Genomic DNA, 14,504 nt, shown 5'->3' with positions numbered 1-14,504 from the left:
GGCTACCGTGGGCTCAGGCCTGCTCCCGGGACTCATTGGTGCGCATGCGCAGGCTTCAGTCTGCACATACTCGGGCTGTGCAGCGACTCCCGGTGGCGGTTGAGGGGCAGTGGTGGCGGCGGAGGGCCAAGTCGATGCTGATGTTGATGCTGGTGGCGGCTGTGACCATGTGGCTCCGACCGCTGGTCACAGCTCAGCCGCTCTGCCGGTGGGGTTGCCCTCCTGGGGCTGGGGTGCTCCCGGGGATCGGGAGGGTGCTGGTTCATCTTGGAGCCGAGGCCTGCCCCCCAACCTCTCTGAGGCTCCCCTTTTACTCTTTTTAGGAATCGAACTTGACGCCTCGCTCACCCTATTCCACCCCACCCTCCCAGCCCGATATTAAGCCCTCCCACTTCTTTTTCTTTTTGGAGATGGAGTTTTTTCTCTATTGCCCAGGGTGGAGTGCAGTGCTGCGATCTCGGCTCACTGCAACCCCCGCCTCCCAAAGTGCTGGGATTGCAGGCGTGAGCCACTGCGCCCAGCCTTACCCTGCACATTTTGAAATTTCAGTAAATGTTAGGTTAGTGGATACTACAACCTGCCATGGGGACCAGTTGCTGAAACTCCGTTCCTGCCCTCAGGGAACTACCACCTGGACTAAACTGTCACATTCAGTAGGGACCTGTGAGCTGTATTCTTAGGGTGTATGGTCTCATTTGATGTTTACAGGAAGATTCCTAGAGTAATGATTCCTTAACCTTATTTATTTTACTTATTATTATTATTTTGTACAGATGGGGTCTCACTGGCCGGGCACAGTGGTTCACGCCTGTAATCCCAGCACTTTGGGAGGCAGAGGTGGGCAGATCGCTCACTTGATGTCAGGAGTTCCAGACCAGCCTGGCCAACATGATGAAACCCCTGTCTCTACTAAAAATACAAAAATTAGGCAGGATTGGTGGCAGGTGCCTGTAATCCCAACTACTTGGAAGGCTGAGGCAGAAAAATCGCTTGAATCCAGGAGGTGGTGGTTGCAGTGAGCCGAGATCTCACTCCAGCCTGGGTAACAGAGGGAGACTCAATCAAAGAAAAAAAGGGGGGGATGGGTCTCACTGTTTTGCCCAGGCTGGTCTTGAACTCCTAGGTTCCATTGATCCTCCTGCCTCAGCCTCCCAAAGTGTTGGGATTACAGGTATGAGTCACCCACGCCCAGCCATACCCTTATTTTATTATTATTTTTTTGAGATGGAGTCTTGTTCTTGTTGCCCAGGCTGGAGTGCAGTGGCACGATCTAGGTTCACTGCAACCTCCGCCTCCCAGGTTCAAGCAATTCTCCTGCCTCAGCCTCCAGAGTAGTTGGGATTACAGGCACCCGCCACCACTTCCAGCTAATTTTTTGTGTTTTTAGTAGAGACGGGGGTTCCACCATGTTGGCCAGGTTGGTCTCGAACTCCTGACCTCGTGATCCGCCCAGCTTGGCCTCCCAAAGTGCTGGGATTACAGGCCTGGCCAATACCCTTATTTTATAGATATAAAAGCATACTTAAGAAAATTAAAGCCGGGTGCGGTGGCTCAAGCCTGTAATCCCAGCACTTTGGGAGGCCGAGACGGGCGGATCACAAGGTCAGGAGATCGAGACCATCCTGGCTAACATGGTGAAACCCCGTCTCTACTAAAAATACAAAAAACTAGCCGGGCGAGGTGGCGGGCGCCTGTAGTCCCAGCTACTCGGGAGGCTGAGGCAGGAGAATGGCGTAAACCCGGGAGGCGGAGCTTGCAGTGAGCTGAGATCCGGCCACTGCACTCCAGCCTGGGCAACAGAGCGAGACTCCGTCTCAAAAAAAAAAAAAAAAAAAAAAGAAAGAAAATTAAAGACACCCTTACCTAACAACACATAGCTAGTAAGTGGGGAGAAAGATTTTCCAGTGAAATTTACTAATAGGATTTGTCTCGAGGTCTGAAAAGATGGATTATATCCAGTTCTCTTATTTCCCCACACAGGCTCTTAAAGAATGGTCCTCGGACCAGCAGCATCAAGATCACCTGGGAATTTATTGTAATTGCTTAGAAATGCAGTTCCCTGGACCTACTGAGTCGGGGACTTGGCAGTGGGACCCAGCAAACCGTGGTTTGTTGAAGGGGTGGCCTGCCCCTCCACACCTGTGGGCGTTTCTCGTTAGGTGGAACAAGAGACTTAAGAAATGAGACACAGAGACAAAGTATAGAGAAAGAAAAAGTGGGCCCAGGGGACCGGTGCTCAGCATACAGAGGACCCACACCGGCACCAGTCTCTGAGTTGCCTTAGTATTTACTGATAATTATCTTTACCATGTTAGGAAAAAGGGACGTGGCAGGATAATAGGATCATCAGAGGGAGAAGGTCAGCAGTAAGACATATGAATAAAGATCTCTGTGACACGAATAAGTTTAAGGAAAAGTGCTGTGCCTTGATACGCACATGCAAACATCTTCATAAACCTTTTTAGTGCATAAAGAGCAGCATTGCTAGCAAGTCCCACCTTTCGCCCTAAGGCGGTTTTTCTCCTTTCTCAGTAAACAGAACATACAATCGGGTTTTATGTTCCATTGCCCAGGGACGGGCAGGAGACAGATGCTTTTCTCTATCTCAACCGCCAACAACCGCTAAGAGGCCTTCTTTCCTCTTGTACTGGTCCTCCTCAGCACAGACCCTTCACGGGTATCAGGCTGGGGGACGATCGGGTCTTTCCCTTCCCACGAGGCCATATTTCAGACTATCACATGGGGAGAAACCTTGGACAATACCTAGCTTTCCTAGGCAGAGGTCCCTGCAATCTTTGGCAGTGTACGTGTCCCTGGGTACTTGAGATTAAGAGAATGGTGATGACTTTTAACAAGCAAGCTGCCTTCAGGCACTTGTTTAACAAAGCACACCCTGCACATCCCAAAATCCTTTAAACCTTGAGTCACTACAGCACATGTCTCTTGCAAGGACAAGGTTGTGGGTAGGGTCACAGATTAACAGCATCTCAAATACAGAACAAAATGGAGTCTCTTATGTCTACTTCTTTCTATATAGACACAGTAACAGTCTGATCTTTCTTTCTTTTCCCCACAGTTTTTCAAGACCACCTCCCCGCCCCCTGCAACCCCAGTGATTCTGATGCATATTCAAGATTGAGCACCTCTGCTGTAAACTATACCATCCTTCCAGTCACCACACACTCTCTTAAGGAGCCCTGAATACTTTGTTGCAGTACTTCATAATCTTCCTCAACTGGGGTCTGTGAAGGAGCCTTTAGAAATTCTCGGCTGGCCGCGGTGGCTCACGCCTGTAATCCCAGCACTGCGGGAGGCTAAGGCGGGCAGATCATGAGGTCAGGAGATCGAGACCGTGCTGGCTGATACAGTGAAACCCCGACTCTACTAAAAATACAAAAATTAGCCGGGCGTTGTGGCGCATGCCTGTAGTCCCAGCTACTCGGGAGGCTGAGGCAGGAGAATCACTTGAATCCGGGAGGCGGAGGTGGCAGTGAGCCGAGATTGCGCCACTGCACTCCAGCCTGGACGACAGAGTGAGACTCCGTCTCAAAAAAAAAAAGAACAGATACTTTAGGGTTAACCCTGAGGTGGCTGAGTAGGAGGAGTCATGCTGAATATACAATAAAAATTGACAGATGGTCTTTCTTGTCACCTTCTAGTGCTCGCACGGTGAGGACAGGAAAAGTGTTTAATGTCATACAGGACGTTCAAGGGGTATGTGGTTCCACACTTAAATTCATCCTTCACTTTTATCTAATTACAAGATCAGAGGTAACACTTCCTTGTATTTCTTGGGTGCCAGTGTTGTCAGGCATTTAAGATCATTACTCAGTCTTTTTTGTTTGTTTGTTTGTTTTTTGAGACGGAGTCTCACTGTGTCGCCCAGGCTGGAGTGCAGTGGCGCGATCTCGGCTCACTGCAAGCTCCGCCTCCAGGGTTCACGCCATTCTCCTGCCTCAGCCTCCCGAGTAGCTGGGATTACAGGCGCCCGCCACCACGCCTGGCTAGTTTTTTTTTTTTTTTGTATTTTTAGTAGAGACGGGGTTTCACCATGTTAGCCAGGGTGGTCTCGATCTCCTGACCTCGTGATCTACCCGCCTCGGCCTCCCAAAGTGCTGGGATTATAGGCTTGAGCCACCGCGCCCGACCTCATTACTCAGTCTTTACAATTCATCCCCCTTTGAAGTAGGCATTAATCTTCCCCATTTCACTGAGAAACAAGTTTAGAGAGATCAAATCATCCGAACAGCGCCAAGAGGAAGAAGTGGGAATAGAACTAAGATGGTCTTGAGTTTTTATCGAGTGTTCTGTTTACTTCTCTCTCAGGAGATTTCATGTTTTGAGACCGGGTCTTGCTCTGTTGCCCAGGTTGGAGTGCAGTGGCGCCATCTCGGCTCACCATGACCTCTGCCTCCCTGGCTCAAGCGATTCTTTTTTTTTTTTTTTTTTTTTTTTTTTTTTTTTTTTTTGAGACGAAGTCTCGCTCTGTCACCCAGGCTGGAGCGCGGTGGCCGGATCTCAGCTCACTGCAAGCTCCGCCTCCCGGGTTCACGACATTCTCCGGCCTCAGCCTCCCGAGTAGCTGGGACTACAGGCGCCCGCCACCTCGCCCGGCTAGTTTTTTGTATTTTTTAGTAGAGACGGGGTTTCACCGTGTTAGCCAGGATGGTCTCGATCTCCTGACCTCGTGATCCGCCCGTCTCGGCCTCCCAAAGTGCTGGGATTACAGGCGTGAGCCACCGCGCCCGGCCTCAAGCGATTCTTATGCCTCAACCTCCCTAGTAGCTGGAATTACAGGTGTGTGCCACCACGCCCAGCTAACTTTTGTATTTTTGTAGCAAGGTTTTGCCATGTTTTCCAGGCTGATCTCGAGCTCCTGGACTTCAGTAACCTACCTGCCTCAGCCTCCCAAAGTGCTGGGATTACAGACGTTCGCCACTGTGCCCAGCCTTGACAGGAGATTTTAAAATGCAGAGTAACAGTAGGAGCAAACCCTGTTACTTTGTTTACGTCATATAGTGTCACAGGAAATGTCAGTTTACTTCATGCTTAAAATGCATGAAGAAAAAATATTCTGTCAGTTCAAATTCGTTTCCTATTGACAAAATTGCATAATTTCGGCCAGGCAAGGTGGCTTATGCCTGTAATCCCAGCACTTTAGGAGGCCGAGGCAGGTGGATTCCTGAGGTCAGGAGTTCAGGACCAGCCTGGCCAATATGGTGAAACCCCGTGTCTACTAGAAATACAGAAATTGGCCGGGCGCGGTGGCTCAAGCCTGTAATCCCAGCACTTTGGGAGGCCGAGACGGGCGGATCATGAGGCCAGGAGATCGAGAGACGATCCCGGCTAACACGGTGAAACCCCGTCTCTACTAAAAAATACAAAAAAACTAGCCCGGCGAGGTGGCGGGCGCCTGTAGTCCCAGCTACTCGGGAGGCTGAGGCAGGAGAACGGCGTAAACCCGGGAGGCGGAGCTTGCAGTGAGCTGAGATCCGGCCACTGCACTCCAGCCTGGGTGACAGAGCAAGACTCCGTCTCAAAAAAACAAAAAAAAAAAAACAAAAAAAAAAAAAGAAATACAGAAATTAGCCAGGCGTGGTGGTGGGCGCCTGTAATCCCAGCTACTCGGGAGGCTGAGTCAGGACAGTTGCTTGAACCCAGGAGGCAGAGGTTGCAGTGAACCAAGATTGCGCCACTGCACTCCAGCCTGGAGTGACAGAGCAAGACTCTGTCTCAGAAAAAAAAAAAAAAAGAAAAGAAAAAAAAAACTGCGTAATTTCACAAATGGTGTCAGCATTTTGAAACAATCTTCAAGTGACTGGTTTCTAACATGTTAATATTTATCATTCTCTGGCCTTTCAAATAACTAATCATCTGTAAACAAATAGTAACATGTATAAGTATGAGATGTGATATGAATAATTATCCTGTTAATTAATTAATTATTTTTATTTTTTTCCGAGACGGAGTTTTGCTGTGTCGCCCAGGGTGGAGTGCAGTGGCGCAATCTCGGCTCACTGCAACCTTCACCTTCCGGGTTCAAGCGATTCTCCTGCTTCAGCCTCCCAAGTAGCTGGGATTACAGGCGTGCACCACCACATCCATCTAATTTTTGTATTTTTAGTAGAGATGGGGTTTCACCCTGTTGGCCCTGCTGGTCTCAAACTTCTGACCTCATGATCCACCTGCCTCGGTCCCCCAAAGTGCTGGGATTACAGGGGTGAGCCCCTGCAGTTGGCCTGAAATTTTTTAATTTTTAAATTATCATTTCTTTTAGAGACAGGTCTCTCTTTGTTGCCTAGGCTGTAGTGCAGTGCTGAGATCATAGCTCACTGCAGCCTACAACTGGGCACAAGCCATCCTCCTGCCTCAGGCTCCCCAGTAGTTGGGACTACAGGCATGCACTACCATGCCCAGCTAATTTTTATATTTTTTATAGAGATGTGGTCTTGTTTTTTTTTTTTTTTTTTTTTTTGAGATGGAGTCTGGCTCTGTCGCCCGGGCTGGAGTGCAGTGGCCGGATCTCAGCTCACTGCAAGCTCCGCCTCCTGGGTTTACGCCATTCTCCTGCCTCAGCCTCCCGAGTAACTGGGACTACAGGCGCCCGCCACCTCGCCCGGCTAGTTTTTTGTATTTTTTAGTAGAGACGGGGTTTCACCGTGTTAGCCAGGATGGTCTCGATCTCCTGACCTCGTGATCCGCCCGTCTCGGCCTCCCAAAGTGCTGGGATTACAGGCTTGAGCCACCGCACCCGGCCAGAGATGTGGTCTTGTTAAGCTTGTTAAGCTGCTCAGGCTGGTCTCAAACTCCTGGCCTCAAGGAATCCTCCTACCTCAGCCTCCCAAAGTATTGGGATTACAGATATGAGCCACCGCACCTGGCCCACCCTGTGAATTTAAAAAAACTGTTTATTTGGACATAATTACATATTTGCAGCAAGTTGCAAAAACAGTACAGGGAAGTCCCAAACCCTTCCGCCAGCTTCCCCCAGCAGTCACATCTGACATGATCATAGTACAAGGTCAAAGCAGGAAAATGACATTGGTACAATCCACCTACCTAATTCAGATTTCACCCTTTATGTTGATAATGGTGTGTATTAAAAATTATTTCTACCGGCCGGGCGCGGTGGTTCAAGCCTGTAATCCCAGCACTTTGGGAGGCCGAGATGGGCGGATCACGAGGTCAGGAGATCGAGAGACGATCCCGGCTAACACGGTGAAACCCCGTCTCTACTAAAAAAAATACAAAAAAATAGCCGGGCAAGGTGGCAGGCGCCTGTAGTCCCAGCTACTCGGGAGGCTGAGGCAGGAGAATGGCGTAAACCCGGGAGGCGGAGCTTGCAGTGAGCTGAGATCCGGCCACTGCACTCCAGCCTGGGTGACAGAGCAAGACTCCGTCTCAAAAAAAAAAAAAAAAAAAATTATTTCTACCAGCCATTTATGGTTATTGATATTATTAAGATTTTGTGATTATCTCTCTAGGACCACTTGTATTTTCGATCTACAACAACACGCTTGATTAAACATCCTTGCAAGAATAATATAGCACTGTATCTAGGGTAAGCGGCAATTTTATGTACCGTTACCTTCCTTTTAAATTAAATCTTTAGATTTGTCCTCATTCATTCATTCAACAAACATTAAAGAAGACGGCTCTGCCATGTGTTGCTAGGTGCTGGCCTGTAGGGAGTCCATAGTCAGGGGCTGGAATTGGAGGAAGGGAGATGAAGAGATCGGCCAGGAAATAAAAGAACTGCAGTATAGTGTGGTACCACCTGTCAAAGATGCTTGGTATAAGCACTGTTAGGATGCCTCAGGAAAAAATGCCTAGGAAATTTTCACTGGGGAGTCGATGACAAAACTGGGTTTTGAAGGATGAATAGGAGTTCACTGGGATGGTGGGAGCAGCCAGATGTGTATGGGCTTAGAGCAGAGCATTCAAAGGAATGAAAACACCATGCCCAGCATGCACGTGAGTTCGTAAGGGTAGCAGGTTAGGAAACCAGGTATGTCCACCATGCCAAGATGCTCACCCTCACCCTGAGGGCAGTGGAGGATGTGGGGCTGCATGACTCCTGTTTGTATTCAAGACATCAGTCTGGCAGCATCAAAAAGGGGACCGGAGGCCAGGTGCAGTGACTCATGCCTATAGTACTAGCACTTTGGGAGGCCAAGGCAGGAGGATCACTGGAGGATCGCTGGAAGCTAGGGATTCAAGACCAGCCTGGGAATATAGCAAGATCCCAGTGTCTACCAAAAAAAATGAAATAAATAAATACAGAAAATTAGCTGGGGTGGGCTGGGCACGGTGGCTCACCTCTGTGATCCCACCACTTTGGGAGGCCAAAGTGCGGGGATCACGAGGTCAAGAGATCGAGACCAGCCCGACCAATATGGTGAAACATCTTCTCTACTAAAAATACAAAAATTAGCTGGGCGTGGTGGCACCCGCCCATAGTCCCAGCTACTTGAGAGGCTGAGGCAGGAGAATCACTTGAACCTGGGAGTTGGAGGTTGCAGTGAGCTGAGATCGCACCACTGCGCTCCAGCCTGGCGACAGAGTGAGACTCTGTCTCAAAAAAAAAAAAAGAAAGAAAAAGAAAATTATCTGGGGTTGGCAGTGTGCACCTGTAGTCCCAGCTACTTGGGAGGCCGAGGTGGAAGGTTGACTTGAGCACAGGAGTTCGAGGGTGCAGTAAGCCATGAACACACCATTGTATCCCGTCTGGAGGACAGAGACCGTCTCTGTCATCAACAGCTCTTTTACAAATCATAGGATTATATATATAAATATAATTATATATATAATTTTATAATTACAATAATAAAACGTAATTATGGCTGGGAGGCTGAGGCAGGAGGATTCCTTGAGCCCACGAGTTCAAAACCAGCCTGGATAACATAGTAAGACCCATCTCTCTCTCTCTCTCTCTTTCTTTCTTTTTTTTTTTTTTTTTCCCCGAGATGGAATCTTGTTTTGTTGCCCAGGCTGCAGTGCAGTAGCGCAATGTCGGCTCACTGCAACCTCCACCTCCTGGTTTCCAGCGATTCTCCTGCCTCAGCCTCCTAAGTAGCTGGGACTACAGGTGTGTACCACCACGCCCGGCTAATTTTTGTATTTTTAGTAAAGACAGGGTTTTTTTTTTTTTTGAGGCGGAGTCTTCACTCTGTCGCCCAGGCTGGAGTGCAGTGGCACCATCTCGGCTCACTGCAAGCTCCGCCTCCCGGGTTCGCGCCATTCTCCTGCCTCAGCCTCCGGAGTAGCTGGGACTACAGGCGCCCGCCACGGCGCCCGGCTAATTTTTTGTATTTTAGTAGAGACGGGGTTTCACCGTGTTAGCCAGGATGGTCTCGATCTACTGACCTCGTGATCCGCCCTCCTCGGCCTCCCAAAGTGCAGGGATTACAGGCGTGAGCCACCGCGCCCGGCCTAAAGACAGGGTTTTTACCATGCTGGCCAGGTTGGTCTCAAACTCCTGACCTCAGGTGATCCACCCACCTGGGCCTCCCAAAGTGCTGGAATTACAGGCATGAGCCACCGCACCCAGCCATGCCTCTCTCTCTCTCTCTCTTTCTCTCTTTTTTTTTTTTTTTGAGACGGAGTCTCACTCTGTCACCCAGGCTGGAGTGCAGTGGTCGGATCTCAGCTCACTGCAAGCTCCGCCTCCTGGGTTCACGCCATTCTCCTGCCTCAGCCACCTGAGTAGCTGGGACTACAGACGCCCGCCACCTTGCCCGGCTAGTTTTTTGTATTTTTTTAGTAGAGACGGGGTTTCACCGTGTTAGCCAGGATGGTCTTGATCTCCTGACTTCGTGATCCGCCTGTCTTGGCCTCCCAAAGTGCTGGGATTACAGGCTTGAGCCACCGGGCCTGGCCTCTCTTTTTTTTTTTTTAAAGGCTATTATGAAAAATACCATTCATGAGGGCAACAAAGACTTTAAAAGGAATAGGAATTAACTCAGTAATTCTTTTTCTTTTTTTTTTTTTTGAGACAGGGTTTTGCTCTTGTCGCCCAGGCCAGAGTGCAGTGGCATGATCTTGGCTCACTGCAACCCCTGCCTCCCAGGTTCAAGCAATTCTCCTGCCTCAGCCTCCTGAGTAGCTGGGATTACAGGTGTGCGCCACCACACCTGGCTAATTTTTGTGTGTGTTTTTAGTAGAGATGGGGTTTCAGCATGTTGGCCAGGCTGATCTTGAACTCCTCTAACCTCAGATGATCTGCCTGCCTTGGCTTCCAAAGTGCTAGGATTACAGGCATGAGCCACCGCACCTGGCCAACTCAGTAATTCTTATCTGTTGAGAACCATAAAATTTATTGGGGAGTTTGGGGAAGAGATCTGGATAATGAAATGATATACCATGTTCATGGATGTTTTCCTATTTAAAAGTTTCCTATATGAAGGAACAAATTGTTTCTTTCTTATATATACATTCCTGATCTAAAACTATTTACTTTAGTGGAATTAGAGCCATATAAATTATAAAACCGAAGTCCATCCTGTCACTCAATGTACATTTTATATAGTTTTATGTTTGATGTGTTCACACATTTAAACTATTATTTCTATTATTTCTGGAAGTCAAATACCTGGACAACAGAGGTTTATTTATGCAAAATAAGCAAATTATATCTAAATGACTCCTGGTTACAATACAAATTTTGTTTGAGTGGAAACATTTTAGAGTACTTCTATTGTCTTTTTTCTTTCCTTGCGTGACATTATCCTAATTTAACTCATTCATTATTTATTTCAGAAAACAAGTTTTTTTCACAACAGATAACTTTGAGACTAGTCTCCTTCCATTTACCATCCCTACATCAATGCAGGTAGTTATTTTACGGAACGATCTGAAGGATGCTAGTATAAGTAATACTCAGGGGAAAATACAGATCAGAAATATCAGAGTAGTCTGTTCTTGTTAGTTTAGAGGTTTATTTTACAATGTTCCTCTTAAAGACGTTAAGGGCAATTTCTAAGCCTAAAGAGGGCTGGTTGCCGGGCGCGGTGGCTCACGCCTGTAATCCCAGCACTTTGGGAGGCCGAGGCAGGTGGATCACCTGAGGTCGGGAGTTCAAGACCAGCCTGACCGACATGGAGAAACGCCGTCTCTACTAAAAATACAAAATTAGCCGGGGTGGTGGCACATGCCTGTAATCCCAGCTACTCGGGAGGCTGAGGCAGGAGAATCGCTTGAACTGGGCAGGCGGAGGTTGCGGTGAGCCGAGATCGCGCCATTGCACTCCAGCCTGGGCAAAAACAGTGAAATTCTTGTCTCAAAAAAAAAAAAAAAAAAAAAAAGAAGGGCTGGTTTTATTCTGCCTCTACTACCAAAATAGACTTTTTATTCCTGGAAAAGAAAAAAGAGTCGATGTAGGTGGTCTTCCTTACATTGGTGATATTATAAATAGATAGGTGGGATGGTATCTTACTTTACAGGCAGTAATTTCAAGACTTCCCTTGGTCAGGTACAGTGGCTCATGCCCGTAATCCCAGCACTTTGAGAGGCTGAGGCGGGCAGATCACGAGGTCAAGAGATTGAGACCATCCTGGCCAGCATGGTGAAACCCCGTCTCTACTAAAAATACAAAAATTAGCTGGGCATGGTGGCACGGGCCTGTAGTCCCAGCTACTTGGGAGGCTGAGGCAGGAGAATCGCTCAAACCCAGGAGGTGGAGGTTGTAGTGGCCCGAGATTGAGACACTGCATTCCAGCCTGAGCGACAGAGGGAGACTCTGTCTTAAAAAATAACAATAATAAAATAAATAAATAAAAAATAGATAGGTGGGATGGTATCTTACTTTACATGCAGTAATTTCAAGACTTCCCTCAGTCAGGCACAGTGGCTCATGCCTGTAATCCCCATACATTGATTAGCCAAGACAGGAGGATCATTTGAGTCCAGGAGTTCAAGACCAGCTTGGGCAACATAAGGAGACCTGTGTCTCTACGGAAAAAAAATAAGAGCCCCCCAAATTGTCCTAAATCAAAGCAGGAAAACCACACCCTTAGTGAATGTTTGAGAAATTATACCATCGACACCTATGCTAAATAAGGTTTTGGGCTGGACGTGGTGGTTCAAGCCTGTAACCCCAGCACTTTGAGAGGCTGAGGTGGGCAGATTGCTTGAGCCCAGGAGTTTAAGACTAGCCAGGGCAACATGACGAAACTCCAAGTCTATAAGAAATTTTTAAAAATTGGCCGGGTATGCTGGTGTGGTGGTGCATGTCTGCTGTTCCTGCAACTCAGGAGGTTGAGTTGGGAAGATTGCTTGAGCCAGGAGCTGGAGGTTGCAGTGAGCTATGATTGTGTCACTGCACTCCAGCTTGAGTGGCAGAGCGAGACTCTGTCTCAAAATAAATAAATAAAAATAAAGGTTTGTCAATTATCGACATACCAATATTTCTCCTAAAAGCAACACTTAACAGTTAACGCTAGTCATTCATCATTTATACTTTAGGCTTTGTCCTCCAAGAAGGTTTTGTTTTGTTTGTGTGTTTGTTTGATTTTGTGGTTTTTGTTTTTTGAGATGGAGTCTCCCTCTGTCACCCAAGCTGGAGTGCAGTGGCGCGATCTCAGCTCATTGCAACCTCTGTCTCCTGGGTTCAAGCAATTCTCCTGCCTCAGCCTCCCGAGTAGCTGGAATTACCCCAAAAATTAGCCACCACGGCCGGCTAATTTTTGTATTTTTTAGTAGAGACGGAGTTTCACTATGTTGGCCAGGCTGGTCTCAAACTCCTGACCTCAGGTGATCTGCCTTGTTCTCCCAGGGTGCTAGGATTACAGGCATGAGCCACCACGCCCAGCTTCAGGGAAGATTTTTATAAAGGAAGAGGAGATGGAATGAATTGAGGCATCTGAGGGCATCCAAGACCAGCTTCAACTGGGTTCTAGCTGGCCCCAAGATACACAGTTCCCAGTATCTGAGAACCAACCAACTATTGCTGGCATAAGTGGTGTTTTTGTTTTGTTTTGTTTGAGATGGAGTCTCGCTCTGTGGCCCAGGCTGGAGTGCAGTGGCGCGATCTCAGCTCACTGCAACCTCCACCTCCTGGGTTCACGCCATTCTCCTGCCTCAGCCTCCCGAGCAGCTGGGACTACAGGTACCGCCACCACTTTTTGTATTTTCAGTAGAGACGGGGTTTCACCCGGCTAACTTTTTGTATTTTTAGTAGAGACAGGGTTTCACCATGTCAGCCAGGATGGAAAATGGTGTGGTTTTTTTGTGTTGTTTTTGTTTTGTTTTGTTTTGTTTTGTTTTTGCTTTTTGAGACCAAGCCTCTGTCACCCAGGCCGGAGTGCAGTGGTGCGATCTCGGCTCACTGCCACCTCTGCCTCCTAGGTTCAAGCGATTCTCATGCCTCAGCCTCCCGAGTAGCTGGGATTACAGGCACCTGCCACCACACCTGGCTAATTTTTTTGTATTTTTAGTAGAGACGGGGTTTTGTTATGTTGGCTGGCTGGTATTGAACTCAACCTTGAGTGATCCGCCTGCCTTGGCTTCCCAAAGTGTTGAGATTACAGGCGTGAACTACCACGCCCGGCCATAAATGTTTTTTTCTTTTCTTTCTTTTTCTTTTTGTTTTCAAGATGGAGTTTCACTCTTGTTGCCCAAGCTGTAGTGCAATGGTGTGATCTCGGCTCACTGCAACCTCCGCCTCCCGGGATCAAGCGATTCTCCTGCCTCAGCCTCCCGAGTAGCTGGGACTACAGGCACCTGCCACCATACTCAGCTAATTTTTGTATTTTTAGTGAAGACAGGGTTTTACCATGTTGGCCAGGCTGGTCTTGAAATCCTGACCTCTGCTGATTCACCTGCTTTGGCCTCCCAAAATGCTGGGATTACAGGGGTGAGCCACCGCACCTCGCCTCCTTCTTTCTTCTCTCTCTCTCTCTCTCTCTTTCTCTCTTTCTCTCTTTCTTTCTTTCTCGGAGTTTTGCTCTTGTCACCAGGCTGGAGTGAGCCGATCTCGGCTCACTGCAACCTCTGCCTCTTGGGATCAAGCGATTCTCCTGCCTTAGCCTCTCGAGTAGCTAGGATTACAGGCACCTGATGCCACACCTGGCTAATTTTTGTATGTTTAGTGGAGACAGGGTTTCACTCTGTTGGCTAGGCTGGTCTCGAACTCCTTACCTCAGGTGATCTACCTGCCTTGGCCTCCCAAAGTGCTGGGATTACACGCAAGAGCCACCGCGCCTGTCCATAAATTTTTTTTTTTTTTAATGCATGTCTAGAAGTCTGGATTTCTGAATCAGTGTTTGAAAAGATGGTCTCATTGATATCATTCATATGATAACTTTCAGGTCGGCGTTCCAGAAGTGACATCAGCACATTTTACTGGTTCATTGTTGCTGTTAGTAGTGAATCATAAAGTCTATACTTATGATTATGAAAGCAATTCTTGGAACTTGTCTTTAGGTATGTACATTTTGTATTTTTAAATTTTGTTTGAGTGTAGCCAACATGAGACAAGAGGGTATTAGTGTTGGAAGTATAAGTGA

General features: G+C 47.9%; 3 protein-coding genes across 7 annotated transcripts in view; 1 reads left to right on the top strand and 2 right to left on the bottom strand.

The window, feature by feature from the left end:
• The window catches only part of MICOS13 (mitochondrial contact site and cristae organizing system subunit 13), a 201,706-nt gene that overhangs the window by 38,006 nt on the left and 149,196 nt on the right, over window positions 1–14,504 (bottom strand). The window lies entirely within an intron of this gene.
• Window positions 1–14,504, bottom strand: part of SAFB2 (scaffold attachment factor B2) — a 170,836-nt gene that overhangs the window by 132,008 nt on the left and 24,324 nt on the right. The window lies entirely within an intron of this gene.
• Window positions 31–14,504, top strand: part of CATSPERD (cation channel sperm associated auxiliary subunit delta) — a 61,050-nt gene continuing 46,576 nt past the window's right edge. For all 3 annotated transcript variants that reach the window (XM_050770180.1, XM_050770179.1, XM_050770178.1), the window contains exons 1-5: window positions 31–208; window positions 3,660–3,714; window positions 7,485–7,561; window positions 10,759–10,831; window positions 14,307–14,421. In XM_050770180.1, the coding sequence (XP_050626137.1) occupies window positions 45–208; window positions 3,660–3,714; window positions 7,485–7,561; window positions 10,759–10,831; window positions 14,307–14,421 (484 nt within the window). In that variant the 5' untranslated portion in view covers window positions 31–44. The remainder of the gene's footprint in view (window positions 209–3,659; window positions 3,715–7,484; window positions 7,562–10,758; window positions 10,832–14,306; window positions 14,422–14,504) is intronic.

The sequence above is a fragment of the Macaca thibetana genome, chromosome 19 (assembly GCF_024542745.1).
Source record: "Macaca thibetana thibetana isolate TM-01 chromosome 19, ASM2454274v1, whole genome shotgun sequence".
NCBI lineage: Eukaryota > Metazoa > Chordata > Mammalia > Primates > Cercopithecidae > Macaca > Macaca thibetana.
Note: the sequence above shows the minus strand (reverse complement) of the source record. Positions and strands in the feature narration are given on the sequence as shown.